Source organism: Oncorhynchus tshawytscha, linkage group LG12 (assembly GCF_018296145.1).
Source record: "Oncorhynchus tshawytscha isolate Ot180627B linkage group LG12, Otsh_v2.0, whole genome shotgun sequence".
NCBI classification, from domain to species: domain Eukaryota; kingdom Metazoa; phylum Chordata; class Actinopteri; order Salmoniformes; family Salmonidae; genus Oncorhynchus; species Oncorhynchus tshawytscha.
In genome coordinates, this window is record NC_056440.1 from 48,487,378 (window position 1) to 48,515,336 (window position 27,959).

The 27,959-nt window shown below is 43.2% G+C and overlaps 1 protein-coding gene across 1 annotated transcript in view; it reads right to left on the reverse strand.

The window, feature by feature from the left end:
- The window catches only part of LOC112264159 (C-Jun-amino-terminal kinase-interacting protein 1), a 144,495-nt gene that overhangs the window by 72,562 nt on the left and 43,974 nt on the right, over positions 1-27,959 (reverse strand). The window contains exon 3 of the mRNA XM_042330731.1: positions 15,425-15,682. Within this exon, the coding sequence (XP_042186665.1) occupies positions 15,425-15,682 (258 nt within the window). The remainder of the gene's footprint in view (positions 1-15,424; positions 15,683-27,959) is intronic.

Consider the following 27,959-nt stretch of genomic DNA (forward strand, 5'->3'; position numbering starts at 1 on the left):
CTGGTTAAATCACGGCTGTGACTATAACAGAACGTCTGTTTCATCGAAAAGCGCAGGAAAATCTGATCACTGAAAGTGGAAAAAAATATCCATGCGCCACTTCAACCCATTGTTAAAGGTGAACCGTATTAAATGAGACCGAGGTTGCAGTACCTACAGCTTCCACAGGATGTATAGAGTCTTCTCATTTGATTCAGATTTGATTCTTGGTAGAACCGACCAAAGGGAACCGATTCCCTCCGACCTCCAACTTGATGTATTGGCCCGGTGTTTTTCCGGACATTTTTTCCAGACGACCAGCTATCGAATTTACATCGCCTCCTGATGATTTTTATCGCTTATTAACGTGTACTAATACCTAAAGTTGCATTAGAAAAGTATTTCGAAGTGTTTTGTGAAAGTTTATCGTCGACTTTTTAACTTTTAAAAAATGACGTTACGTTATGAAACGCTATTTTTTTCCGTTTATCACACAGTCTTCATAGATCGATATCTAGGCTATATATGGACCGATTTAATCGAAAAAAGACCCAGTATTGATTATGGGACATCAAGGAGTGCCAACAAAGAAGATGGTCAAAGGTAATGAATGTTTTATATTTTATTGTGCGGTTTGTGTAGCGCCGACTATGCTAATTCTTTTGTTTACATCCCCTACGGGTCTTTTGGGGTGTTACATGCTATCAGATAATAGCTTCTCATGCTTTCGCCGAAAAGCATTTTAAAAATCTGACTTGGTGCCTGGATTCACAACGAGTGTAGCTTTAATTCAATACCAAGCATGTGTATTTTAATGAACGTTTGCGTTTTAACTAATACTATTAGCATTTAGCGTAGCGCATTTGCATTTCCAGAGCTCTAGTTGGGACGTCTGCGTCTCAAGTAGGAGCAAGAGGTTAAAACCAGTTAGAGATAGGGGGCAGTATTTCCACTTTGGATGAATTGCGTGCCCATAGTGAACTGCATCAAAATCTGTCCTAAATTGCTAATATATGCATATTATTATTAATATTGGATAGAAAACACTCTGAAGTTTCTAAAACCGTTTGAATTATGTCTGTGAGTATAACAGAGCTCACAGGGCAGGCAATCTTCCAAACAGGTTTTGAAATCCTGAAAGTTGGGGCAACTTACGTCATCGCCCCCTCCCTTCCCAACAAGTTATTGATCTGGAAACACTTCCTACGTCTTCCACTAGATGTCCACATTCAGTAGAAAGTGTAATGGAGCATTTGCTGTGAACTATGACCTAATGGGAAGGAAGGTAGTCGGTGTCGCAAGAGAATGGCATTTTGTTGTGGCGCATTTGTCTTTGAGTGCTACGGCTGTTCCAATCAGCCCCAGATGAAAACGAATGATCCGGTTGGAATGTTATTGGATATATATGATTGTAACATCCTGAAGATTGATTCTGCACTTAGTTTGACCAGTTTCTTCAAGCTGTAATATGTCTTTTGGAAGTTTTCATGCAAAGTTATCCTGGACCAGAAGTCATTTTTTGGGCATTTGAGCTGAAAGTGATAGCAAATGCTGCTACTTGGACACTAGAATTGAACATTATGAAACAAAACGATTTATTGTTGAACTAGGACTCCTTGCACTACATTCTGATGAAAGATCATTAAAGGTAAGGGAATATTTATGTTGTAATTTTGTATTTCTGTTGACTCCAACATTTTATTAATTTTTTATTTTATTTAACCTTTATTTAACCAGGTAGGCAAGTTGAGAACAAGTTCTCATTTACAATGCCGACCTGGCCAAGATAAAGCAAAGCAGTTCGACACATACAACGACACAGAGTTACACATGGAGTAAAACAAACATACAGTCAATAATACAGTAGAAACAAGTCTATATACGATGTGAGCAAATGAGGTGAGATAAGGGAGGTAAAGGCAAAAAAGGCCATGGTGGCAAAGTAAATACAATATAGCAAGTAAAACACTGGAATGGTAGATTTGCAATAGAAGAATGTGCAAAGTAGAAATAAAAATAATGGGGTGCAAAGGAGCAAAATAAATAAATAAATAAAATACAGTAGGGAAAGAGGTAGTTGTTTGGGCTAAATTATAGGTGGGCTATGTACAGGTGCAGTAATCTGTGAACTGCTCTGACAGTTGGTGCTTAATAACCTCTTGATTCTAGCCATCCCGGATCCAGGATTGTGAATACAGCCTCAAGCTCATTACCATAACGCAACGTTAACTATTCAAGAAAATCGCAAATGAAATGACATAAATATGCTAGCTCTCAAGCTTAGCCTTTTGTTAACTTCTTGCGTCGAGCCATCCCGGATCCGGGATTGTGAATACAGCCTCAAGCTCATTACCATAACGCAACGTTAACTATTCATGAAAATCGCAAATGAAATGAAATTAATATGCTAGCTCTCAAGCTTAGCCTTTTGTTAACAACACTGTCATCTCAGATTTTCAAAATATGCTTCTCAACCATAGCAAAACAAGCATTTGTGTAACAGCTAGCGCAGCTAGCGTAGCATTTAGCGTTAGCATCAGCAGGCAACATTTTCACAAAAACCAGAAAATCATTCAAATAAAATCATTACCTTTGAATAACTTCAGATGTTTTCAATGAGGAGACTCTCAGTTAGATAGCAAATGCTCAGTTTTTCTTGAAAGATTATTTGTTTAGGAGAAATCGCTCCGTTTGGTGCGTCACGTTTGGCTACCAAAAAAAAACGAAAATTCAGTCATCAAAACGCCAAACTTTTTTCCAAATTAACTCCATATTATCGACTGAAACATGGAACGCACCAATTTAGACAAAGGACACCGGGCGGACCCCTGGTAAATGTAGTCTCTTATGGCCAATCTTCCAATGATATGCCTACAAATACGTCACAATGCTGCAGACAACTTGGGGAAACGACAGAAAGGGCAGGCTCATTCCTGGCGCACTCACAGCCATATAAGGAGACAATGGAAAACAGAGCCTCAAAAATTCTGCTCATTTCCTGTTTGAAGTTTCATCTTGGTTTCGCCTGTAGCATGAGTTCTGTGGCACTCACTGATAATATCTTTGCAGTTTTGGAAACGTCAGAGTGTTTTCTTTCCAAAGCTGTCAATTATATGCATAGTCGCATCTTTTCGTGACAAAATATTGCGCTTAAAACGGGCACGTTTTTTATCCATAAATTAAAAGAGCGCCCCCTATATCCAAGAAGTTAAAGCTAGTGAGGGAGATAAGTGTTTCCAGTTTCATAGATTTTTGTAGTTCGTTCCAGTCATTGGCAGCATAGAACTGGAAGGAGAGGCTGCCAAAGAAAGAATTGGTTTTGGGGGTGACTAGAGAGATATACCTGCTGGAGCGTGTGCTACAGGTGGGAGATGCTATGGTGACCAGCGAACTGAGAGAAGGGGGACTTTACCTAGCAGGGTCTTGTAGATGACATGGAGCCAGTGGGTTTGGCGACGAGTATGAAGCGAGGGCCAGCCAACGAGAGCGTACAGGTCGCAATGGTGGGTAGTATATGTGGCTTTGGTGACAAAACGGATTGCACTGTGATAGACTGCATCCAATTTGTTGAGTAGGGTATTGGAGGCTATTTTGTAAATGATGTCGCCAAAGTCGAGGATTGGTAGGATGGTCAGTTTTACAAGGGTATGTTTGGCAGCATGAGTGAAGGATGCTTTGTTGCGAAATAGGAAGCCAATTCTCGATTTAACTTTGGATTGGAGATGTTTGATATCGGTCTGGAAGGAGAGTTTACAGTCTAACCAGACACCTAAGTATTTGTAGTTGTCCACGTATTCTAAGTCAGAGCCGAGTAGTGATGTTGGACAGGCGGGTAGGTGCAGGTAGCGATCGGTTGAAGAGCATGCATTTAGTTTTACTTGTATTTAAGAGCAATTGGAGGCCACAGAAGGAGAGTTGTATGGCATTGAAGCTTGCCTGGAGGGTTGTTAACACAGTGTCCAAAGAAGGGCCAGAAGTATACAGAATGGTGTCGTCTGCGTAGAGGAGAGACTCACCAGCAGCAAGAGCGACCTCATTGATGTATAAAGAGAAGAGAGTCGGTCCAAGAATTGAACCCTGTGGCACCCCCATAGAGACTGCCAGAGGTCCGGACAGCAGACCCTCCGATTTGACACACTGAACTCTATCAGAGTAGTAGTTGGTGAACCAGGCGAGGCAATCATTTGAGAAACCAAGGCTGTCGAGTCTGCCGATGAGGATGTGGTGATTGACAGAGTCGAAGGCCTTGGCCAGATCAATGAATACGGCTGCACAATAATGTTTCTTATCGATGGCGGTTAAGATATCGTTTAGGACCTTGAGCGTGGCTGAGGTGCACCCATGACCAGCTCTGAAACCAGATTGCATAGCAGAGAAGGTATGGTGAGATTCGAAATGGTCGGTAATCTGTTTGTTGACTTGGCTTTCAAGACCTTAGAAAGGCATGGTAGGATAGATATAGGTCTGTAGCAGTTTGGGTCAAGAGTGTCCCCCCCTTTGAAGAGGGGGATGACCGCAGCTGCTTTCCAATCTTTGGGAATCTCAGACGACACAAAAGAGAGGTTGAACAGGCTAGTAATAGGGGTGGCAACAATTTCGGCAGATAATTTTGGAAAGAAAGTGTCCAGATTGTCTAGCCCGGCTGATTTGTACGGGTCCAGATTTTGCAGCTCTTTCAGAACATCAGCTGAATGGATTTGGGAGAAGGAGAAATGGGGAAGGCTTGGGCGAGTTGCTGTGGGGGGTGCAGTGCTGTTGACCGGGGTAGGAGTAGCCAGATGGAAAGCATGGCCAGCCGTAGAAAAATGCTTATTGAAATTCTCAATTATGGTGGATTTATCAGTTGTGACAGTGTTTCCTATCTTCAGTGCAGTGGGCAGCTGGGAGGAGGTGTTCTTATTCTCCATGGACTTTACAGTGTCCCAGAACTTTTTTGAGTTCGTGTTGCAGGAAGCAAATTTCTGCTTGAAAATCTAGCCTTGGCTTTTCTAACTACCTGTGTATAATGGTTTCTAGCTTCCCTGAACAGCTGAAGATCACGGGGGCTGTTCGATGCTAATGCAGAACGCCAAAGGATGTTTTTGTGTTGGTTAAGGGCAGTCAGGTCTGGGGAGAACCAAGGGCTATATCTGTTCCTGGTTCTATTTCTTGAATGGGTCATGTTTATTTACGATGCTTAGGAAGGCATTTTTAAATAATATCCAGGCATCCTCTACTGACGGGATGAGATCAATATCCTTCCAAGATACCCCGGCCAGGTCGATTAGAAAGGCCTGCTCGCTGAAGTGTTTCAGGGAGCGTTTTACAGTGATGAGTGGAAGGTCGTTTGACCGCTGACCCATTACGGATGCAGGCAATGAGGCAGTGATCGCTGAGATCTTGGTTGACAGCAGAGGTGTATTTAGAGGGCAAGTTGGTTAGGATGATATCTATGAGGGTTGCCCGTGTTTAAGGCTTTGGGGAGGTACCTGGTAGGTTCATTGATAATTTGTGTGAGATTGAGGGCATCAAGTTTAGATTGTAGGATGGCTGGGGTGTTAAGCATGTTCCAGTTTAGGTCATGTTGAAGATAGATGGGGGGCAATCAGGTTTGGTTAGGATGATATCTATGAGGGTTGCCCGTGTTTAAGGCAGCATGAGCATTGATAATTTGTGTGAGATTGAGGGCTGTTTAAGATGGCTGGGGTGTTAGATGGGGGCCTAGCAGCATGAGCTCTGAAGATAGATGGGGGGGCAATCAGTTCACATATGGTGTCCAGAGCACAGCTGGGGGCAGAGGGAGGTCTATAGCAGGCGGCAACGGTGAGAGACTTGTTTTTAGAGAGGTGGATTTTTAAAAGTAGAAGTTCAAATTGTTTGGGTACAGACCTGAAAAATAGCTTCTATCTCAAGGCCATCAGACTGTTAAACAGCCACCACTAACATTGAGTGGCTACTGCCAACACACTGTCAATGACACTGACTCTACTCCAGCCACTTTAATCATGGGAATTGATGGGAAATGATGTAAATATATCACTAGCCACTTTAAACAATGCTACCTTACATAATGTTACTTACCCTACATTGTTCATCTCATATGCATACGTTGATACTGTACTCTATATCATCGACTGCATCCTTATGTAATACATGTATCACTAGCCACTTTAACTATGCCACTTGGTTTACATACTTATCTCATATGTATATACTGTACTCGATATCATCTACTGTATCTTGCCTATGCTGCTCTGTACCATCACTCATTCATATATCCTTATGTACATATTCTTTATCCCCTTACACTGTGTATAAGACAGTAGTTTTTTTGGAATTGTTAGTTAGATTACTTGCTCGTTATTACTGCATTGTCGGAACTAGAAGCACAAGCATTTCGCTACACTCGCATTAACATCTGCTAACCATGTGTATGTGACAAATAAAATTTGATTTGATTTGATTTGACCTGGATAGTAGGACAGAACTCTGCAGGCTATCTTTGCAGTAGATTGCAACACCCCCCACTTTGGCAGTTCTATCTTGTCTGAAAATTTTGTAGTTTGGAATTAAAATTTCAGAATTTTTGGTGGTCTTCCTAAGCCAGGATTCAGACACAGCTAGAACATCCGGGTTGGCAGAGTGTGCTAAAGCAGTGAATAGAATAGAACAAACATGGCGGAGAAATATCGTTACGTCTGAGCGCCGTCTGATTATTGCAATGTTAGGCTTTTTCCGTAAAGTTTTAAAAAAATGTGACACAGCGGTTGCATTAAGAACCAGTGTATCTTTAATTATATGTAGAACATGTATCTTTAGTCTAAGTTGATGATGAGTATTTCTGTTATCTGGCGTAGCTTTCTATAATTCCTCCGGATATTTTGGAGGATTTTCTCAACATGGTGTCAATGTAAACCGAGATTTATGGATATAAAATGCATATTATCGAACAAAACATAAATGTACTGTGTAACATGTCATATGACTGTCATCTGATGAAGATTTTCAAGAGGTTAGTGATAGATTTTTTTTTATCCTGCTTTTGTGATTTTAATCTTTTGCTGGAAAAAATGGCTACGTTTTTTCTTTGGTTTGGTGGTGGTCTAACATAAATATATGTTGTGTTTTCATCGTAAAACATTCTAAAAATCTGACACGCTGGGTAGATGAACAAGGTGTTTATCTTTCAGTTGAGGTATTTTTGCATTCCTTGCGCCACCTTTTCAGCTGAACGGGGGGTGGAGTTCCCCTAGGGGAACCCCTCGCCTCAACAGGTTTTAAGGCACCCGACCAGATGAACCGCCATCGGAGGAAAGCCAAGTACCACAGGAACAAGTAAGTAGCTAGCTAGCATTTTTTTTCTGGATTTAAAAATAAAATTTAATGGTGTTCTACACCATAGGCAATATAAATCCAAAATACAGGTCTAAACTGGCTGCTATCAGGCTACTTGCCATGGCTAGATCAGCAGAACTCCGTCAATCTGCTGCAGATGTAATATTGAATAGAACCAAGGAAGACTTGGATGCACTGTACAGTGGGGTTAAAATACTAGCAGGGATGGTGTGGGCTTTGCCTACAGTAAGTGCAGACACTGAGTGTTCTTTTGAGGACATGCAGTCACACGTCAATGAGGATGTGTATACTAAAAGGACATTGGAGAAGCATGTCAGACATTGTGATGAAATAGAAAAGGCACCGACGGACTTGCTTCACAACAGCCTGAGAAACAACATATGGGATCAACATCTTTTGGAGAGTTTTGTCGTGGAAGGATCAGAATTTGTTGGTAACATTTGTAAGATGTTTAATATTCATCAAATGTGTGTATTTTGGTATTTTTCTGTAATGCTGTGGCGAGGTTGCAGTTATCTGTTCTATGTCAAAACTAAGTTGCATGGGCCGCTGAGAGGGGAGAGGTCAAAGTGTCATCATGTGTAAACATATCTTTCACTCCCTACCTTTTTCCCAGTGGAGAAAGGAGGGTGGCAGTATCTGGAATCATTCTATGCTCCCTCTAATGTTGTTTCTATCTTAACCTATAGCCTCATTCTCCTCTCCGTGAGTTTGTCCAGGAGGTTGTATTTGGAGTTGGTTGTATCTAAATGACAATTCGATATATGCCTGTTGATATGGAGGATTTGGTTTATGGTTCTGGGATAGGGGAAAGGAGACAAAGCTGAATGATGAATTATGTCTATGCTGTCTGACTATGTGTGTCTTTGCTATTAAAGGAACTCAGTTGCATTGTAAGGGGGCTCTCAGAGAATTCAGGGGGAGACACTGAATTTATCTGAGAGTCACAGGATTGTGATAGAGCTCATATAATTAAAGATGGACTTTTATAACTAACTCTGACATGTGTGTGTGGTTTGCTCCCATGATTTGGTAAATAGAGGAAATTTCCACGACAGTTTGGAAGTCAATGCATTTATACAACTGATAATTGAGCTGACAGAGATTGTACAGATAGTAGTTGCACCTGTTCCTTCCATTGTGACTGTGTCTAGGTTGAATTTACTCATTGAAAATAATTTGAAGCATTGGAAGGAAATTTTTTCCAGACCGCAATGTTACACCTAAACACCATTATATGATACATTTGCCATCACAGATAAAGTCATTGGGTCCAATAATTAGACATACAGTGGGGCAAAAAAGTATTTAGTCAGCCACCAATTGTGCAAGTTCTCCCACTTAAAAAGATGAGAGAGGCCTGTAACTTTCATCATAGGTACACTTCAAATATGACAGACAAAGTGAAAGAAAAAAATCCAGAAAATCACATTGTAGGATCTTTTATGAATCTATTTGCAAATTATGATGGAAAATAAGTATTTGGTCACCTGCAAACAAGCAAGATTGCTGGCTCTCACAGACCTGTAAGTTCTTCTTCAAGAGGCTCCTCTGTCCTCCACTCGTTACCTGTATTAATGGCACCGGTTTGAACTTGTTATCAGTATGAAAGACACCTGTCCACAACCTCAAACAGTTACACTCCAAACTCCACTATGGCCAAGACCAAAGAGCTGTCAAAGGACAACAGAAACAAAATTGTAGAACTGCACCAGGCTGGGAAGACTGAATCTGCAATAGGTGAGCAGCTTGGTTTGAAGAAATCAACTGTGGGAGCAATTATTAGGAAATGGAAGACATACAAGACCACTGATAATCTCCCTCGATCTGGGGCTCCACGCAAGATCTCACCCCGTGGGGTCAAAATGATCACAAGAATGGTGAGCAAAAATCCCAGAACCACATGGGGGGGACCTAGTGATTGACCTGCAGAGAGCTGGGACCAAAGTAACAAAGCCTACCATCAGTAACACACTACGCCGCCAGGGACTCAAATCCTGCAGTGCCAGACGTGTCCCCCTGCTTAAGCCAGTACATGTCCAGGCCCGTCTGAAGTTTGCTAGAGAGCATTTGGATGATCCAGAAGAAGATTGGGTGAATGTCATATGGTCAGATGAAACCAAAATATAACTTTTTGGTAAAAACTCAACTCGTCGTGTTTGGAGGACAAAGAATGCTGAGTCGCATCCAAAGAACACCATACCTACTGTGAAGCATGGAGCTGGAAACATCATGCTTTGGGGCTGTTTTTCTGCAAAGGGACCAGGACGACTAATCCATGTAAAGGAAAGAATGAATGGGGCCATGTATCGTGAGATTTTGAGTGAAAACCTCCTTCCATCAGCAAGGGCATTGAAGATGAAACGTGGCTGGGTCTAATAAAATACATAACTCAGAAGTCCATGAACTTTGCCAAAGTACTGAATGGTGATATGCCAGAATTTGGACTGGTCAAAAACATATTTATTGATAATTCTAGGCTTTATTGTTTGGAATATCAACCATTTCAAACTATACGCTTTGATAGAATACGTCATTGCTTATCAAGTTGAGGTCCCACACCTTGTACAGGCCACTGAGTTCGTGGATGCTTATTACTACACAATTAGCAACAAGAGCCAAACTTATGTACAGGTAAAATACCATCTTGGGGATGTAATAGTATTTGTACAACAGTTCAAATGACTCATAGTGTGTTCCCCAGATATGAAAAGTGTACTGTCTTTGTTCTGTACTGTATTTTGTCTACATGATTTCTGTGCTGTGTGTAAGATTGACAATAAAACAGTGAATTGCATTTGGTCATTATCTGTTCTTAATATGTGAACAGATGAAAAGGTTAAGATGCTTGAAATAAGAAATTCTGACAAAGCAGTTTTGTACTTGTCCGTGTTGATCAGCTTTATAATTCTGGTAATTCTAGTTTTGAGCATTAAGTTACTCAGAACCAGTAATACAATCTCAGTAACAAGTTATATTATTTTATTAAGATAATTAAGTACAAAAATGCTTGAAACAAGTTAAATGCTCCAACATAAAAACTGGCTTGTAAGAATAACTATCTCGTCAGACAAAAAACAAGCACATATTGCCTTGATTTAAGATATTTAATCTTACTTAGATTTCAATGCAAAGCTTTCTTAGTTTTCCAACAAACTTTCTCTCCCCTTAACCTTGGTCTGAATATCTCCAAAACAAAGGTAATGTGGTTTGGTAAGAAGAATGCCCTTACTACTTCTGAGGGTTTAGAGCTTGAGGTTGTCACCTCATACAAGTACTTGGGAGTATGGCTAGATGGTATACTATCCTTCTCTCAGCACATATCAAAGCCGCAGGCTAAGGTTACATCTATCGTAATCGCTCTACTTTCACCCCAGCTGCCAAACTAACCATGGTTCAGGTGACCATCCTACCCATACTAGACTACAGAGACGTAATTTATAGATCGGGAGGTAAGGGTGCTATCGAGCGGCTAGATGTCCTTTATCATTCGGCCATCAGATTTGCCACCAATGCTCCTTATAGGACACATCACTGCACTCTATACTCCTCTGTAAACTGGTCATCTTTGTATACCCGTTGCAAGACCCACTGGTTGATGCTTATTTATAAAACCCTCTTAGGCCTCACTCCCCCCCTATCCGAGATACCTACTGCATCTCTCATCCTCCACATACAAGACCCCTTCTGCCAGTCACATTCTGTTAAAGGTCCCCGAAGCACACAAATCCCTGGGTTGCTCCCCTTTTCAGGTTGCTGCAGCTAGCGACTAGAATGAGCAGCAAAAAAACACTCAAACTGGACAGTTTTAGCTCCATCTTGTTGTAAATAATAATTTGTTCTAAACTAAATAGAACTAAACTAAATTTGTTCAGAACTAAATAGTGTGTGATAATGACATACAGGTGTGTGAACAGGTGATTAGAATTCAGGTGATTGGGATTTGGAGAGTGAGCTGCGTTTAGGGGATCTAGGTGTTTGAGGGTGTGAGTTGGAAGCAGACATTACACTTCCCTAGTTAAATAAAGGTTCCATTAGTAATAGCTACTACAGTACTGCCGTTTAGTAATAATTAATAGATTTATTTATAATTCAAGGCACACTTAAACAACATGGCTACCACAGCATTCTGCAGCGATATGCCATCCCATCTTGTTTGGGCTTAGTGGGACTATCATTTGTTTTTCAACAGGACAATGACCCAACAACCTGTAAGGGCTATTTTACCAAGAAGGAGAGATCTGCTGCATCAGATGACCTGGCCTTCACAATCCACCGACCTCAACCAAATCGAGATGGTTTGGGACGAGATGGACCGCAGATTGAAGGAAAAGCAGCCAACAAGTGCTCAGCATATGTGGGAACTCCTTCAAGACTGTTGGAGAAGCATTCCAGGTGAAGCTGGTTGAGAGAATTCCAAGAGTGAAGGTGGCTATTTCAAAGAATATAAAATATATTTTGATTTTGAACACTTTTTTGGTTAGTACATGATTCCATATGTGTTATTTCATAGTTTTGATGTCTTCACTATTATTCCACAATGTAGAAAATAGTACAAATGTTTGACTGGTACTGTACTGTGGGGACGACATCGTCGGTGTATTTATTGATGAAGCCGATGACTGAGGTGATAATGCTAACCCGGAAGCTTATGTATAACTCTGACCGGTGTATGAAGTTTGTTTCTCCTCATTTGGTAATGCAGAAATTAACCACCACACATGCCTACCACTTTGAAGATGCAAAATATTTTTTATTGTAAAACAAACAAAATAAGACAAAAAAACAGAACTTGATCGTGCATAACTATTCACCCCACCAAAGTCAATACTTTGTAGAGCCAACTTTTGCAGCAATTACAGCTGCATGTATCTTGGGGTATGTCTTTATAAGCTTGGCACATCTAGCCACTGGGAGCTTTGCCCATTCTTCAAGGTAAAACCGCTACAGCTCCTCCAAGTTGGATGGGTTCTGCTGGTGTACAGCAATCTTTATGTTTTACCACAGATTCTCAATTGGATTGAGATCTGGGCTTTGATTAAGCCATTCCAAGACATTTAAATGTGTCCCTTAAACCACTCAAGTGTTGCTTCAACAGGATGCTTAGGGTCCTGCTGGAAGGTGAATCTCCGTCCCCAGTCTCAAATCTCCGGAAGACTGAAACAGGTTTCCCTCAAGAATTTCCCTGTATTTAGCAGCATCCATAATTCCTTAAATTCTGACCAGTTTCCCAGTCCCTGCCGATGAAAACATCCCCACAACATGATGCTGCCACCACCAGGCTTCACTGTGGGGATGGTTTTCTTGGGGTGATGGGGAGGTGTTGGGTTTGCGCCAGACATAGCGTTTTCCTTGATGGCCAAAAAGCTCAATTGTAGTCTCATCTGAACAGAGTACCTTCTTCCATATGTTTGGGTAGTCTCCCACATGCCTTTTGGCGAACACCAAACGTGTTTGCTTATATATATTTTTTAAGCAATTGCTTTTTTCTGGCCACTCTTCCGTAAAGCCCAGCTCTGTGGAGTGTACTGCTTAAAGTGGTCCTATGGACAGATACTCCAATCTCCGCTGTGGAGCTTTGCAGCTCCTTCAGGGTTCTCTTGGTCTCTTTGTTGCCGCTTTGATTAACTTCTTGATGCTACCCATCCATTAAGAGGGATAATTGTCATCAGCAACTGCTGGATAGCATAGCGCCACAGTCCAAAAATATTACTACAAATATTTATATTCATGAAATCACAAGTGCAATATTGCAAAACACAGCTTAGCCTTTTGTTAATCCACCTATAATCTCAGATTTTGAATTTCTGCAATACAGCGAAAGCAATCCAAGCGTTTGTGTAAGTTTATCGATCGCATGACAAAACATTAAGTACACTTAGCATCAGGTAGCTTGGTCACGAAAATCAGAAAAGCAATCAAATTAATCGTTTACCTTTGATGATCTTCAGATGTTTTCATTCACGAGACTCCCAGTTACACATTAAATGTTCCTTTTGTTCCATAAAGATTATTTTTTATATCCAAAATACCTTTAGAAATCCACAGGAAACAGCAGTCACGACAACGCAGACGAAAATTCCAAATAATATCCGTAATGTCCACAGAAACATGTCAAACATTTTTTATAATCAATCCTCAGGTTGTTTTTAAAATATATAATTTATAATATATCAACCACAACGGTCTTGTTCAGTAGGAGAGGGAAAGGAAATGGGTGTCCGAACTCTGTTGTGCGAGCAAAACTCATGTGACCACCTGACGCGATGTTATCTTTCTGACTCATTTTTCAAAATAAAAGCCTGAAACTATGTCTGAAGACTGTTGACACCTCGAGGAAGCGATAGGAAAATGAATCTGGTTGATATCCCTTTAAATGGAGGAATGGGAGGCTATGGAACATGGAGTTTTCAAAATAGAAGCCAATTCCTGGTTTGATTTTTCTCAGGGTTTTGCGTGCAATTTCAGTTCTGTTATACTCACAGACATATTTTGACAGTTTTGGAAACTTTAGAGTGGTTTTCTATCCTAATCTGTCAATTATATGCATATTCTATCATCTGGTCCAGAGAAATAGGCAATTTACATTGGGAACCCCACATAGCCTGGTTCCTCTCTAGGTTTCTTCCTAGGTTTTGGCCTTTCTAGGGAGTTTTTCCTAGCCACCGTGCTTCTACACCTGCATTGCTTGCTGTTTGGGGTTTTAGGCTGGGTTTCTGTACAGCACTTTGAGATATCAGCTGATGTACGAAGTGCTATATAAATAAATTTGATTTGATTTGGAACATTATTTTTCCAAACATAAAAATAGTGCCCCCTAGCTTGAAGAGGTTAAAGCCTTCCTTGCCTGGTCTGAGGGTTTTGGTGGGCGGCCCTCTCTTGGCAGGTTTGTTGTGGTGCCATATTCTTTCCATTTTCTTATTAATGGATTTATTGGTGCTCTGTGGGATGTTCAAAGTCTCTGATCTTTTTTTATAACCCAACCCTGATCAGTACTTCTACACAACTTTGTCTCCTTGGTCTTCATAGTGCCGCTTGCTTAGTGGGCCCCTTGCTTAGTGATGTTGCAGACTCTGGGGCCTTTCAGAACAGGTATGTACATATACTGAAATCATGTGACACTTAGATTGCACACAGCTGGACTTTATTTAACTAATTATGTGACTTCTGAAGATAATTGGTTGCACCAGATCTTATTTAGGGGCATCATAGCAAAGGGGGTGAATACATATGCACGCACCACTTTTGCTAGGCACTGTATTAAGTGTGTGCCCTTAGGCCCCTACTCTACTACCACATATCCACAACACAAAATCTGTGTTTACGTGTGTGTATAGTGCATATGTTATTGTGTCTTTGCCCATGTTTGTTACTTCACAGTACCCTCTGTTCTATTAGATATATCTTTATCTGTTTTTTAAAATCTAATTTTACTGCTTGCATGTTAAGTGTACATGAGTGTTATTATAGTAATAAATCATAATTTTTTGCTATTAAATGACATAGACAAATAATATTGATTTTAAACCTAATTTTTGTCCAATTTACACCTAATCTAGTAATCACACCTGTACCCAAAAAAGGTTGGAAACCACTGGGCTAGATTATAGGGAAAAATGTTGTATAATAATAGTAGCCAAACCTATCGATGTTACATTGAGCTGGGGGAATGGAATATGAATGACATTGAATGGCACCGACCACCACTGATGCACAGTCACAAGCCTCAGTCACACATATACACAGTTGTCACACACAAAAGGAGATGGGTACCAAAAACACACTCTCTCTCCTGACAATCCCAGCCATTGTTTTGACCAGCATAACACACTCACAGAGAAAAACAGACATGGTGTCTAGGGGGGTGATATCATCACAGGTTTTCCCCACTGATTTTATACACACATATAGGCTAGATACAGTATATAATTTCAGCTTTATCCTCACATTCTTATACATATAAATCTATAATTTCATTCTTCCATCCTTCCAGCTCTCAGTATTCACTCAGCTGTCACAAACAGAGGTTAAAAACAAAGAAAAGTGCAGTCAGCCAGCGAAAGGATGGGAAGAGTACTGAAGTGATAACGGAGGGTTCATTTGGACTCACCTGACTGTGTGGCACCATGGGGAAAAGGTTAAGGGTTGTGGGTCTCTTAGGGCGGTATATATCCATGGTTACTAGAGGCGGGTCCTCGGTTATTGGCAAGGGTGCTGTGGAAGATGGCTCCTTGGATGACTCCTTGTTGTCGCGGTAACTATCGGCCCCGTCAATCAGATCCAAATGGAGCATCTCGGCCTGGAGCTGGCCGACACCACCCAGCTCTGCCTTCCCCACCACACTATTGTGGCCCCGCCTCACACAGCCCTGCAGGGATTGGACGATACCCACGTCAGTCAGTCCAGAGAGAGCGAAAGGCAACGGAAGATACAAGCAGAGACACACAAAGGGAGACAAAGATTGAGAGAGAGAGGAAATGGAACAATATGAGAAGGTAGAGAGAGGAATGGAGGAAGGAGAAAATAGGGGGGATGGGGGATTGAGTTGGATTGATGGATGGGGGATTGATTTGGCCAATTAGAGGCTGATCTGACATCAGCTTGCACACTGTCACTGCTGACGCTGAGCCACTTATATCAGGGAGAGAAAAATAGTGCGGGAAAGAGCCAAATGGAGAGATCAAGGCAGACACTATTCATAGCAGTAGTTTGTTTACTTACAGTATCTACATAAATGGATTGATGGACATGAATGCCACTACTTGTAGAGCTCAACATTACTCTTTCTCTGAGGTGCTGGAAATAACTGAAGGTACACACACACACACACACACACACACACACACACACACACACACACACACACACACACACACACACACACACAAAAACCATACTGTGAAATGTTGTGGACAGGGAAATAATTGTATTTTTAATAATATTGTAATTCCACCCCACAAAATGCAATACTTTTGCATGATATTATTGTTTCTGGCTCATTTACATATTTTGAGACGTGCCTTCAAAATGGCTATATTTGTTGCATCTGTTAGTCAGAGTGCAGTACCAGTTTAACTGATAGGAGTGCCTCATCAATTTAAAATGTATAGGGGACAGATTGGAGTGCCAGCAAGTCATTGTTGAGCATTTTGCCATGTCCTTTTTGTATGTTGCCGTTTAGTCACTGCCGTTTGGAACCCTTTGCTAAAATCCCAATGCTGTCAAAATTCTGTGTTTGATGTGTTTTGTATCTTATTGTACAGCTGGTGAAACTAACACTGTAAAAAGTGTAAACATGTTATCAGTGGTATTTCCTGATAGTTGCTGATTGATATTAGTTGCACTCTATACCAGAGTTTCGGCTTACCATGGTGACATCACCATGCTGTAAATTGGTTTATAGACCAAAAACTGTTCAAAATCTCTCTGCCAATAACAGCAGGTTTTCAGTTTTCACATCCCACTCAGATCACTCCCAGAAGGTCCTAGCAAAATTCTTGCTTGAAATTTTTTTTGCTTCACATTTTTGGGGGATTTCCATTTTAATGGAAATCTATTACAGTAAGGTACTTAATTTGTACCCAGAAAGGATTTGATATTGATAGATAGAAAAACGTCTGCATTGGGCCTCTAGAAGTGCAAGGGATATAAAAAAAAACTAAATATTGACCAACTCAGTGATCTTGTGGTTTGAATGTCCGCCCTGAGATTGGAAGATTGGGAGTTTGATCCCCGGCCGTATTATACCAAAGTCTGTAAAAATGGGACCCAGTGGACCCAAGGCCCTGCGATATGCTAGCATCCTGTTCAGGGGGTGTACTTGTAAACCAAGCTACATCATTCTACAGAAACAGGAGATAGGCTCCTGCTCCTATGAGCCGTTCCGGCTCACACAAGCCAAGGCTAGTGCAAGGCTAAATACTTATTCACTGATATGCTGTAATGAATATGTAAACACCTTACCTGCCAGCCGCCAACCTGCTTGCACCAATCATGTATAATTACAGTAAAATACAAACCTATCTCCCCTTAATGAATTGAATTAATCTATTCATGAATTCCAATTACAAATGCATGAACTATTTTACAGTATAATACAGTCAATTTGACAGTATTGTATTGTGTGTAGTTGCTCTGATATTACAGTAGAGGCAGTTAATGGCAAGTAAATTACTGTGAATATTACAGTAACCCCTTTACAGTGTACGTCAACATTATTGTATACACAGTATACACATTTGCGTACAAATAATAATCTAGCATACTGTTAAGAAATGTAACAGTTTGGGACGGTCGCGGTAGTGTGCCCTTAAGCAGAGCATGTAGTTATCAGGAGTAAGTAAAAGATAAAGAGTTCTTTGCACCCAATTACTGTGCGAATATTTTTCATTTTGTGACACACGTCTTTCAGAGCGCTGTTTGTCCCGTGATTTACGCCTGCCTCACTAACGGCGCCTTTTGCCTATTCCCTGTCTGTACTTTATCTGATTTCCTGTTATCTACCTATTGCATGATCTCCCAGACTACGTTACCAGCCATTTCCCTGCCTGTACTGTTGCCCTTTTGGACCCCCTGTGTATGACCTTCTGCCTGCCCCTGGACCCAGCTACCTGTTCCTCCTGTGTATGACCTTCTGCCTGCCCCTGGACCCAGCTACCTGTTCCTCCTGTGTATGACCTTCTGCCTGCCCCTGGACCCAGCTTCCTGCCTCCTCCTGTGTATGACCTTCTGCCTGCCCCTGGACCCAGCTACCTGCCTCCTCCTGTGGTCCTTTGCATTAAACACCTGCTGCGCCCTGCGCTTGAAACCAACTCTGTCTCCCCTCGTGTCCATTACAGGTAGGGTAACCTCATTTATAGGTTATATTCTTCAATAATTAATGGGACAATATTAAGAATTTAAATGACCACTGAACAGATGTGCCTATCCCAGACTGTAGCTTTAATGATACCAGAAAGAGACACCCAGCGCAGGTGTAATATGTTATGATGTGGATGCTATTCTGCATCTACAATATATACTCCTATCTCAGAGCTATATAATCAGTCAGTTGGACAGCTGGTGCTTCTGAATAGCCATCTCCATCTTCAAAAGAATCGGTGATTAAAATGTTCAATGGCCGTAGTCCAATATCAAACATTTCTGCTTTAAAATGTATAGTGTTGTTTTTTTTATTATTCTTTTTTTTTTTAAACAGTTTTTACAGTCCCATTGCTGCAACTCCCGTATGGATTCGCGAGGTGAAGGTCGAGAGCCATGCGTCCTCCGAAACACGACCCCGCCAAGCCGCACTGCTTCTTGACCCACTGTGTGCTTAACCTGGAAGCCAGCCACACCAATGTATCGGAGGAAACACTGTACAGTGCGCCCGGCCCACCACAAGGAATCGCTAGAGCCCGATAGGACAAGGACATCCCAGCCGGCCAAACCCTCCCCTAAACCTAGATGATGCTGTGCCAATTGTGCAGCGCCTCATGGGTCTCCCGGTCGCGGCCGGCTTCGACATAGCCTGGGATGGAACCAGGGTCAATAGTGACGCCTCTAGAGCTGCTGTGCTGTAGCCTGCTGCACCACTTGGGAGGCCTGTATAGGGTCCTATTGAATTACAGTAAATTACTTTCTACTCTACTCTTACAACCACCCCTCACTTCTAGTTCCCTCACTCTATACGTACCTTGATGTACCCATAAACAATCATACTCTGTCTCAATTGAGGGAGCGTCAGACTTTTCCCTCTCTCCATCCTCCTCTCCCGACAGTGGTGATCGATATGCCCTCAGGCAGTCTAACCTTCCCCCTTGTTTTATAGTATAAATTATGTGTTGCCCCTTGTTAAAAGCTTTGTTGCTAGGAGACCAGGAGCCTTAGAAACAGGGCATTCAGTAGTTGGTGGTGTTCCTGCCTGACTGACTAGTTGCGCAGGCATTGCAACCGTTGGTTGATGCAAAAACTGATTGCTATATCATATGTGGTTAACTGACATCCTGCCGTTGTGAGATCTGGCATGCGTCTGCAATGTAGTTGGGCAGGAACACCACCACAGCCTGATGATCTTGATGCCTTGCATTGCATTCGCCAATCACCAGTTTTTTGACAAAGACAAAGAAAATTATGTGGATATATTGAGGCAACATCTCAAGACATCAGTCAAAGTTAACACAATTATTTCGATCAATGTTGAGATCACCCGTGATGTAGCCTGGTGCGCTCTATTTCAGCTCCTCACATTTGCCGGGCTAGAATGGGTATCCAGCCAGGACGGATGGTGCCGGCTCAGTGCTCCTGGTCTCCAGTACACCTCCTTGGACCGGGATATCCTGTGCTGGCTCTGCGTACTGGGTCTCCGGTACGTCTGCAAAGCCAAGTGCGTCCTGTGCTAGTGCCACGCACTTGCCGGGCTCAAGTGAGCATCCTGTAAGGACGCATTGTGCCAGCTCTACACTCCAGATCTCCAGTGCGCCTCCACAGTCCAGTACGTTCTGTGTCTCCTCCCCGCACTCGCCCTGAGGTGCATGTCATCAGCCCGGTGCCACCTGTACCGGTCCCACGCATCCGGTCTCCAGTGCACATCCACAGTCCAGTACATCCTGTGCCTCCTCTCTCCACTCGCCCTGAGGTGCATGTCAACAGCCCGGTACCACCAGTACCAGTCCCACGCATCAGGCCTCCAGTTCGCCTCCACAGTCCAGAGTTTGCGGCGACAGTTCCCAGGTCAGAGCTTCCGGCGACAGTACCCAGTCCAGAGCTTCCGGCGACAGTACCCAGTCCAGAGCTTCCCGCGACAGTTCCCAGTCCGGAACCTCCAACGACGGGCCGCAGTCCGGGACCTCCAATGATGGTCCCCAGCCTGGGTTCTCCAGCAACTGTACCCAGCCCGGGGTCTCCAGCGAAGGTCCCCAGCCCGGGGTCTCCAACGATGGTCCCCAGCCCGGGGTCTCCAGCGACGGTCCCCAGTCCCAGGGCTCCAGCAACGGTCCCCAGTCCCAGGTCTCCAGCGACGGTCCCCAGTCCCAGGTCTCCAGCGATGGTTCCCAGTCCGGGGCTCCAGCGATGATCCGCAGTCCAGAGCCACCGGCGATGATCCACGGTCCGTTTCAACAAAGGCAGAGGGATCAGCGTAAGGAGGGGGGGCTGCGTCCAGAACCGGAGCCGCCACCAAGGGTAGATGCCCATCCGGACCCTCCCTATTAGGTTCAGGTTTGCGGTCAGGAGTCCGCACCTTAGATATCTCTGTTTTTTAAATATTTTGGTTAGGTCAGGGTGTGACGAGGGTGGGTTTGCTAGTTTTTGTATTGTCTAGGGTTTTGTATGTCTAGGGGTTTTGTAGGTCTAGGTAATTTGTATGTCTATGGTGGCCTGATATGGTTCCCAATCAGAGGCAGCTGTTTATCGTTGTCTCTGATTGGGGATCATATTTAGGTAGCCATTTTCCCTTTTGTGTTCGTGGGTTCTTGTCTCATTTGTATAGCTTCACGTGTCGTTTTGTTATTTTGGTTAGTTTGGTATAATAATAAAGAATGTACGCATACCACGCTGTGCCTTGGTCCGATTCATACGACGAACGTGACACAGTGCATTCGGAAAGTGTTCAAAACCCTTCATTTTTTCACAAATTTTGTTACGATACAGCCTTTTTCTACAATGGACCCCAACATCCTCATCAATCTACACCCAATACCCCATAATGACAAAGCGAAAACATTTTTTTTTTTAAACATTTTTGCACATTTATAAAACATTACAAACAGAAATACCTGCTTTACATAAGTATTCAGACCCTTTATTGCTTTATTTAGACAGGTAACAGTTTATCATCCAGTCAGGTCCATGTGGCCTCTGTTTCTAAGATACAGTAATGAAATAATCTGATTATCCAGCAATCTTCACTTCTTCTTGTGTAATACAGTGGGTGTTTCTCAAAATGCATACTACTCCAAGCACACAAATTGGAGCATGCAAACAGTTGGACTATGAATCCAAATTAAATTATGCGAAACGGAGCACGTAGGGCATTTCTCGGATGCGTACTTCATTTCTACACATTTTGAAGCATGCATCGATGGCGTCCGTTGTCAAGCTAGCCTGCGATCTATGACACTACTGTGGGTATTCTAGACAGTTAAACATGCCTAAATGAACACCATGTATTTATTAACCTATCAAGATAATCCACTGTAGTCAGGTAACATATAAGATGTGAATTGACAACAATTCATTCCAAAGTCAGAGTTTATTTCATGTTCATTTAGGCATCTTTAACTGGCTAGAATACCCACAGTAGTGTCATAGATAGCATTCTAACTGACGAAGAATTTGTAGATAACTTTGGCCATTGCATACTTTGATTTAGACTCCGACCGTTGTACGCCAAAATGTATGTGCTCGGCCTTGCGCACAATGGCATGCCCGTTGATGAGTCATCAAGCTCCCCACTGGGCACTAACTGGTTTTAAATCAACATTGTTTCAACATAATTTCTCAGTGTATTGTGGTGTGGAATCTGCATGTAAAATACAATTGATTTGATCTTCAACGTTATATCCACTATCAGAAAAAGAACAACAGGCTGGGCTGCACCTCGTATTGGAGAATTTATCCCTTTGGTCACCCATCCAACATTTTAACCAAATCCAGACCTCCTTAGCTTTGATATTTGTCACTGACTACTACCAATGTTCTATAGTGAGAGTAATCGTTGAGCGATCTCCACTTTAAAACTAAATTGATTCACTGTTGTTATTGAAGTCCTTCCAAATGGTACTCTCTCAAAGTGCTAGTTAATAACTTCTTGGTGACAGGGAGCAGTATTTTCACGTCCGGATGAAATGCATGCCCAAATTCAACTGCATGCTATTCCCAGAAGATAAGATATGCATATTATTAGTAGATTTGGATAGAAAACACTATGAAGTTTCTAAAACTGTTTGAATCATGTCTGTGAGTATAACAGAACCTATGTAGCTGGCGAAACCCAGAGGAAAAACCATTCAAAACCATTTGAGGTCAATCTCTTTTCAATGATTTTCATTCGGAATCCAGATTTCTAAGGGACCTTCTTGCAGTTCCTCCCGCTTCCACTGGATGTCACCAGTCTTTAGAAATTGGCTGAGGTTTTTCCTTTGTGTAATGAAGAAATAGCCCTGTTCAAAACGAGGGTCACTCAAAGTGTACTGTTAGATAGAGACGCGTGACCAGAAAGGTAGCTTCAGTTTGTTTTCTTCCTGTATTGAACACAGATCATCACGTCTTCAATTTGATTGATTATTTACTTTAAAACATACCTAAAGTTGTATTACAAAAGCAGTTTGAAATGTTTTGGCAACGTTTACAGGTAACTAGATATTTTGTAGTCACGTTGCGCAAGTTGGAACCTGTGTTTTTCTGGATCAAACGCGCCAAATAAATGGACATTTTGGATATATATCAACGGAATTAATCGAACAAAAGGACCATTTGTGATGTTTATGGGACATATTGGAGTGCTAACAGAAGAAGCTCATCAAAGGTAAGGCATGAAATATATCTTTATTTCTGCGTTTTGTGTCGCGCCGGGAGGGTTGAAATATGATGGTCTGTGATTGTTAGCTGGGGTGCTATCCTCAGATCATAGCATTGTTTGCTTTCACGGGAAAGCATTTTTGAATTGTGACCCATTGGCTGGATTCACAACAAGTGTAGCTTTAATTTGTTATATTCAATGTGTGAATTCATGAAAGTAAAATTTTTAGAGTGATTTATTTGAATTTGGCGCTTTGCATTTTCACTGGAAGTTGGCCAAGTGGGACGCTACCGTTCCACATATCCCAGAGAGGTTAACAAGAATTTAAATATTTCAGCTTAAAACACTTGCATGTACCGATATTTGTTTTTTCGTGACACTCCATGATTTATAACTGTTCTGTTGACGGGAATCAATGGCTGATTCAATGACTGATTCTGAATCTGTGCTTATTCTCTGGCTACCCTCTGTTGAGGACGGGTCTGATCTGCACAGTGTTCTGGTGTTAAGATACACTATAGTCCTTTTTAAATATATTTACCCTGATAGATTCAGGTTTTCATCCCCAACCTCCTCTCATCAATGACCTGTAGTGGGTCAAGTTTCAATCCCACCACAGATTTTAGAATAAATTCTAAGGTTTGTAAGGTTATTCAGTACTAAATGAATTTCAAGCAAATGCCTGTGCCAGTCTACAACTTTAACCCTGAGTTGATTTAAAATATCCATGGTTGCTTTGTGGTTAAACCTTTGCTTGAAACTCATATAGGACTGGGTAACCTTACAGAGACCTTATCATTCATTCTAAAATCATGAGAACCTCTATACTGTAAAGTCCATTCAACATAGGGTGTGACTTGTTAAGTAATTTGTGTTACATGCATCTATCTTGCCATATTGCAAAGGGTTCAGATACTTATGCACGCAATACATTTCCGCTTTCTACGGAAGCCCCGAAGCCCAAGGCAACAAGAATTTGGAAAACGTACACTCTTGGAATTATCTCATTTGAACTCATTCAAACGAGATAGTATCTTGTTTAAATTACTTATTATCTAATTTGAACGACTTAACCCATTACAGTCTAAGCTAGGGAGGGGTTCTACTAAGCTATAAATAATTGTTTTAAGATGGTCATATTAAGTATCATTTTGCTATTTGATTTAGAATTTTATGACCCCTTAAAGTATAAAATACAATATGAAAACATGATTAGCTTTTTTTAAATTTATTTGGCCTTATTGCTATCAGCCCATACAAATGCACTGAATAACAGGTTCACTACATACAGTGCATTCGGTAAGTATTCAGACCCCTTGACTTCTTCCACATTTTGCAAATGGGTCTGAATATTTATGTAAAAAAGGTATTTCTGTTTTTCATTTTTAAAACATTTACTAAAAATAATTTGTCCTCGGTTGCAACAAAACCGAGTTCCAAACTGCCTCTGGAAGCAAAATCAGCACAATAACTATTTGTCGGGAGCTTCATGAAATGGGTTTCCTTGGTCGTGCAGCCACATACAAGCCAAAGATCACCATCCACCATGCCAAGCGTCTGCTGGAGTGGTGTAAAGCTCACCGCCATTGGACTCTGCGGCAGTGGAAACCTGTTCTCTGGAGTAATGCTTCATGCTTCACCATCTGGCAGTCCAACGGACTAATATGGGTTTGACGGAGGCCTGGAGAATGCTACCTGCCCAAATTAACAGTACCAACTGTAAAGTTTGGTGGAGGAGGAATAATGGTCTGTGGCTGTTTTTCATGGTTCGGGCTAAGCCCATTAGATATTCTATTTCAAATAGCACCGATGATCGCAACCTACTAATTTGATGATAAGCATAAAAATGTTTTGGAAAGCATCCTCGAAAAGGAGTGCAGGAGACTGAGGACCATGCGTAATGAATGGATTTAGAGGACGGGTTGCAAAATAAATCCTTGCATGGCAGGGATCAACAGATTTATAGCCTCATGCCGTAATAGCAATAATAATAATAAAAAGTACAAGCAGCATTGCCGGGGTTCAGCTGTGTGCACAGTGCCACCATCCGGACACATTGCCCTAGGACAAGCAATTGGCGTCAGCTAAAGGGGATCCCAATAAAATTCTAAATTCTGTACCGTTTACCACGCTTGCCAAAATTAGAACTCAACATCGAACAGGTCATACAATATAATGTTTTTGAGTTATTTTGAACCTTTTTTTATAATGATGTTGACTACTTTAAACTTTTACTGCAGTGTCACACAGAGTGTTCCTTGGTAGTCTTCTAGTTTGAAACAAAAGTATACAGTACACCTCACACACATGGGCGTAAAAAGCTAACACTCCTGTACCATGTCAGATATGTAATGTAACAGTTGAAATGTATTCAATTTTGAGTTTGCATCCCAATATTATAATAACTCGAAAACTTATATTGTGTGACCTGTTCGATGTTGAGTTCTAATTTTGGCAAGCGTGTACATCACAGAAGACTGAAATATAACAAAACGTTTTGACATAGAAACATCAGATTTTCGGCTATTAAAAAAAATATGATGTTGATTTAACTAAGAAATTATGATAAATATGAATAACCTTCCACCCATGAGGCCACTAGGCCATTTGACAGCAGGAAAGGGTATATTGGTAAGTTTCAGCTCTGAACCTGTAACGGTTTTCTAGTGGTGATGAAGGAGAGTCGGACCAAACTGCAGCGTGTCGATTGAGATTCATGTTTAATCAAACAAAGAAACACGAACACTACACAAAACAATAAACGTAATCGAAACCGAAACAGCCTATCTAGTGCAAACTAACCGAGAGTACACATAGGACACTAAGGACAATCACCCACGACAAACTCAAAGAATATGGCTGCCTAAATATGGTTCCCAATCAGAGACAACGATAAGCACCTGCCTCTGATTGAGAACCACTCCAGACAGCCATAGACTTTGCTAGATAACCCACTAAGCTACAATCCCAATACCACCACCAAAACCCCAAGACAAACACACCACAATTACAAAAAACCCATGCCACACCCTGGCCTGACCAAATACATAAAGATAAACACAAAATACTTTGACCAGGGCGTGACAGAACCCCCCCCCTAAGGTGCGGACTCCCGAACGCACCTCAAAACAATAGGGAGGGTCCGGGTGGGCGTCTGTCCATGGTGGCGGCTCCGGCGCGGGACGTGGACCCCACTCAGTTAATGTCTTAGTCCCCTCTCCTTTCGTCCCTGGATAGTCCACCCTTGCCGCCGACCATGGCCTAGTAGTCCTCACCCAGAACCCCACTGGACTGAGGAGCAGATCGGGACTGAAGGACAGCTCGGGACTAAGGCAGCTCGGGACTGAGGGGAAGCTCGGGAGTGAGAGAAAGCTCGGGAGTGAGAGAAAGCTCAGGAGTGAGAGGAAGCTCAGGAGTGAGAGGAAGCTCAGGAGTGAGAGGAAGCTCAGGAGGAAGCTGAGAGGAAGCTCAGGCAGGTAGATAGATCTACCAGATCCTGGCTGGCTGGTGGTTTCAGCAGATCCTGGCTGACTGGCAGATCCTGGCTGACTGGCAGATCTGGAAGAGTCTGGTTGACTGGCAGATCTGGAAGAGTCTGGTTGACTGGCAGATCTGGAAGAGTCTGGTTGACTGGCAGATCTGGAAGAGTCTGGTTGACTGGCAGATCTGGAAGAGTCTGGCTGACTGGCAGATCTGGAAGAGTCTGGCTGACTGGCAGATCTGGCGGCGCTGGGCAGCCTGGCGGCGCTGGGCAGACCGGCGGCGCTGGGCAGACCGGCGGCGCTGGGCAGACCGGCGGCGCTGGGCAGACTGGCGACGCTAGGCAGACTGGCGGTGCTGGGCAGACTGACGGCGCTGGGCAGACTGACGGCGCTGGGCAGACTGACGACGCTGGGCAGACTGACGACGCTGGGCAGACTGGCGGTGCTGGGCCGACTGGCGATGCTGGGCAGACTGGCGATGCTGGGCAGACTGGCGATGCTGGGCAGACTGGCGGTACTAGCTGCTCCATATAGGCTGACAGCTCTGGCGGCTTCTTACAGACTAACCGCTCTGGCGGCTCCGTGCTGACTGGCAGCTCCTTGCAGACTGGCAGCTCCTTGCAGACTGACAGCTCCGTGCAGACTGACAGCTCCGTGCAGACTGACAGCTCTGTGCAGACTCACAGCTCCGTGCAGACTGGCAGCTCCTTGCAGACTGGCAGCTCCTTGCAGACTGGCAGCTCCTTGCAGACTGGCAGCTCCATGCAGACTGGCAGCTCCATGCAGACTGGCAGCTCCATGCAGACTGGCAGCTCTGGCTGCTTCATGCAGACTGACAGCTCTGGCTGCTCCATGTAGACTGGCTGCTTCATGCAGACTGGCAGCTCGGGCTGCTTCATGTAGACTGACAGCTCTGGCTGCTCCATGCAGACTGACAGCTCTGGCTGCTCCATGTAGACTGGCTGCTTCATGCAGACTGACAGCTCTGGCTGCTTCATGCAGACTGGCAGCTCTGGCTGCGCTGAACAGGCGGGAGACTCCTGCAGCGCTGTGTCGGAGGAAGGCTCTGGCTGCGCTGAACAGGCGGGAGACTCCGGCAGCGCTGGAGATGAGGAAAGCTCTAACAGCGCTAGATAGGCGGGAGACTCCGGCAGCGCAGGAGAGGAGAAAGGCTCCGACAGCGCTGGAGAGGCGAGGCGCACTGTAGGCCTGATGCGTGGTGCTGGTACTGGTGGTACTGGACCGAGGACACGCACAGGAAGCCTGGTGCGGGGAGCTGCTACCGGAGGGCTGGGTTGTGGAGGTGGTACTGGATAGACCGGACCGTGCAGGCGCACTGGAGCTCTTGAGCACCGAGCCTGCCCAACCTTACCTGGTTGAATGCTCTCGGTTGCCCTGCCAGTGCGGCGCGGTGGAATAGCCCGCACTGGGCTATGCAGGCGAACCGGAGACACAGAGCGCAAGGCTGGTGCCATGTAAGCCGGCCCAAGGAGACGCACTGGGGACCAGATGCGTAGAGCCGGCTTCATGGCATTTGGCTCGACGCTCAATCTAGCCCGGCCGATACGCGGAGCTGGAATATACCGAACCGGGCTGTGCACCCGCACTGGAGACACCGTGCGCTCCACAGCATAACACGGTGCCTGCCCGGTCTCTCCAGCCCC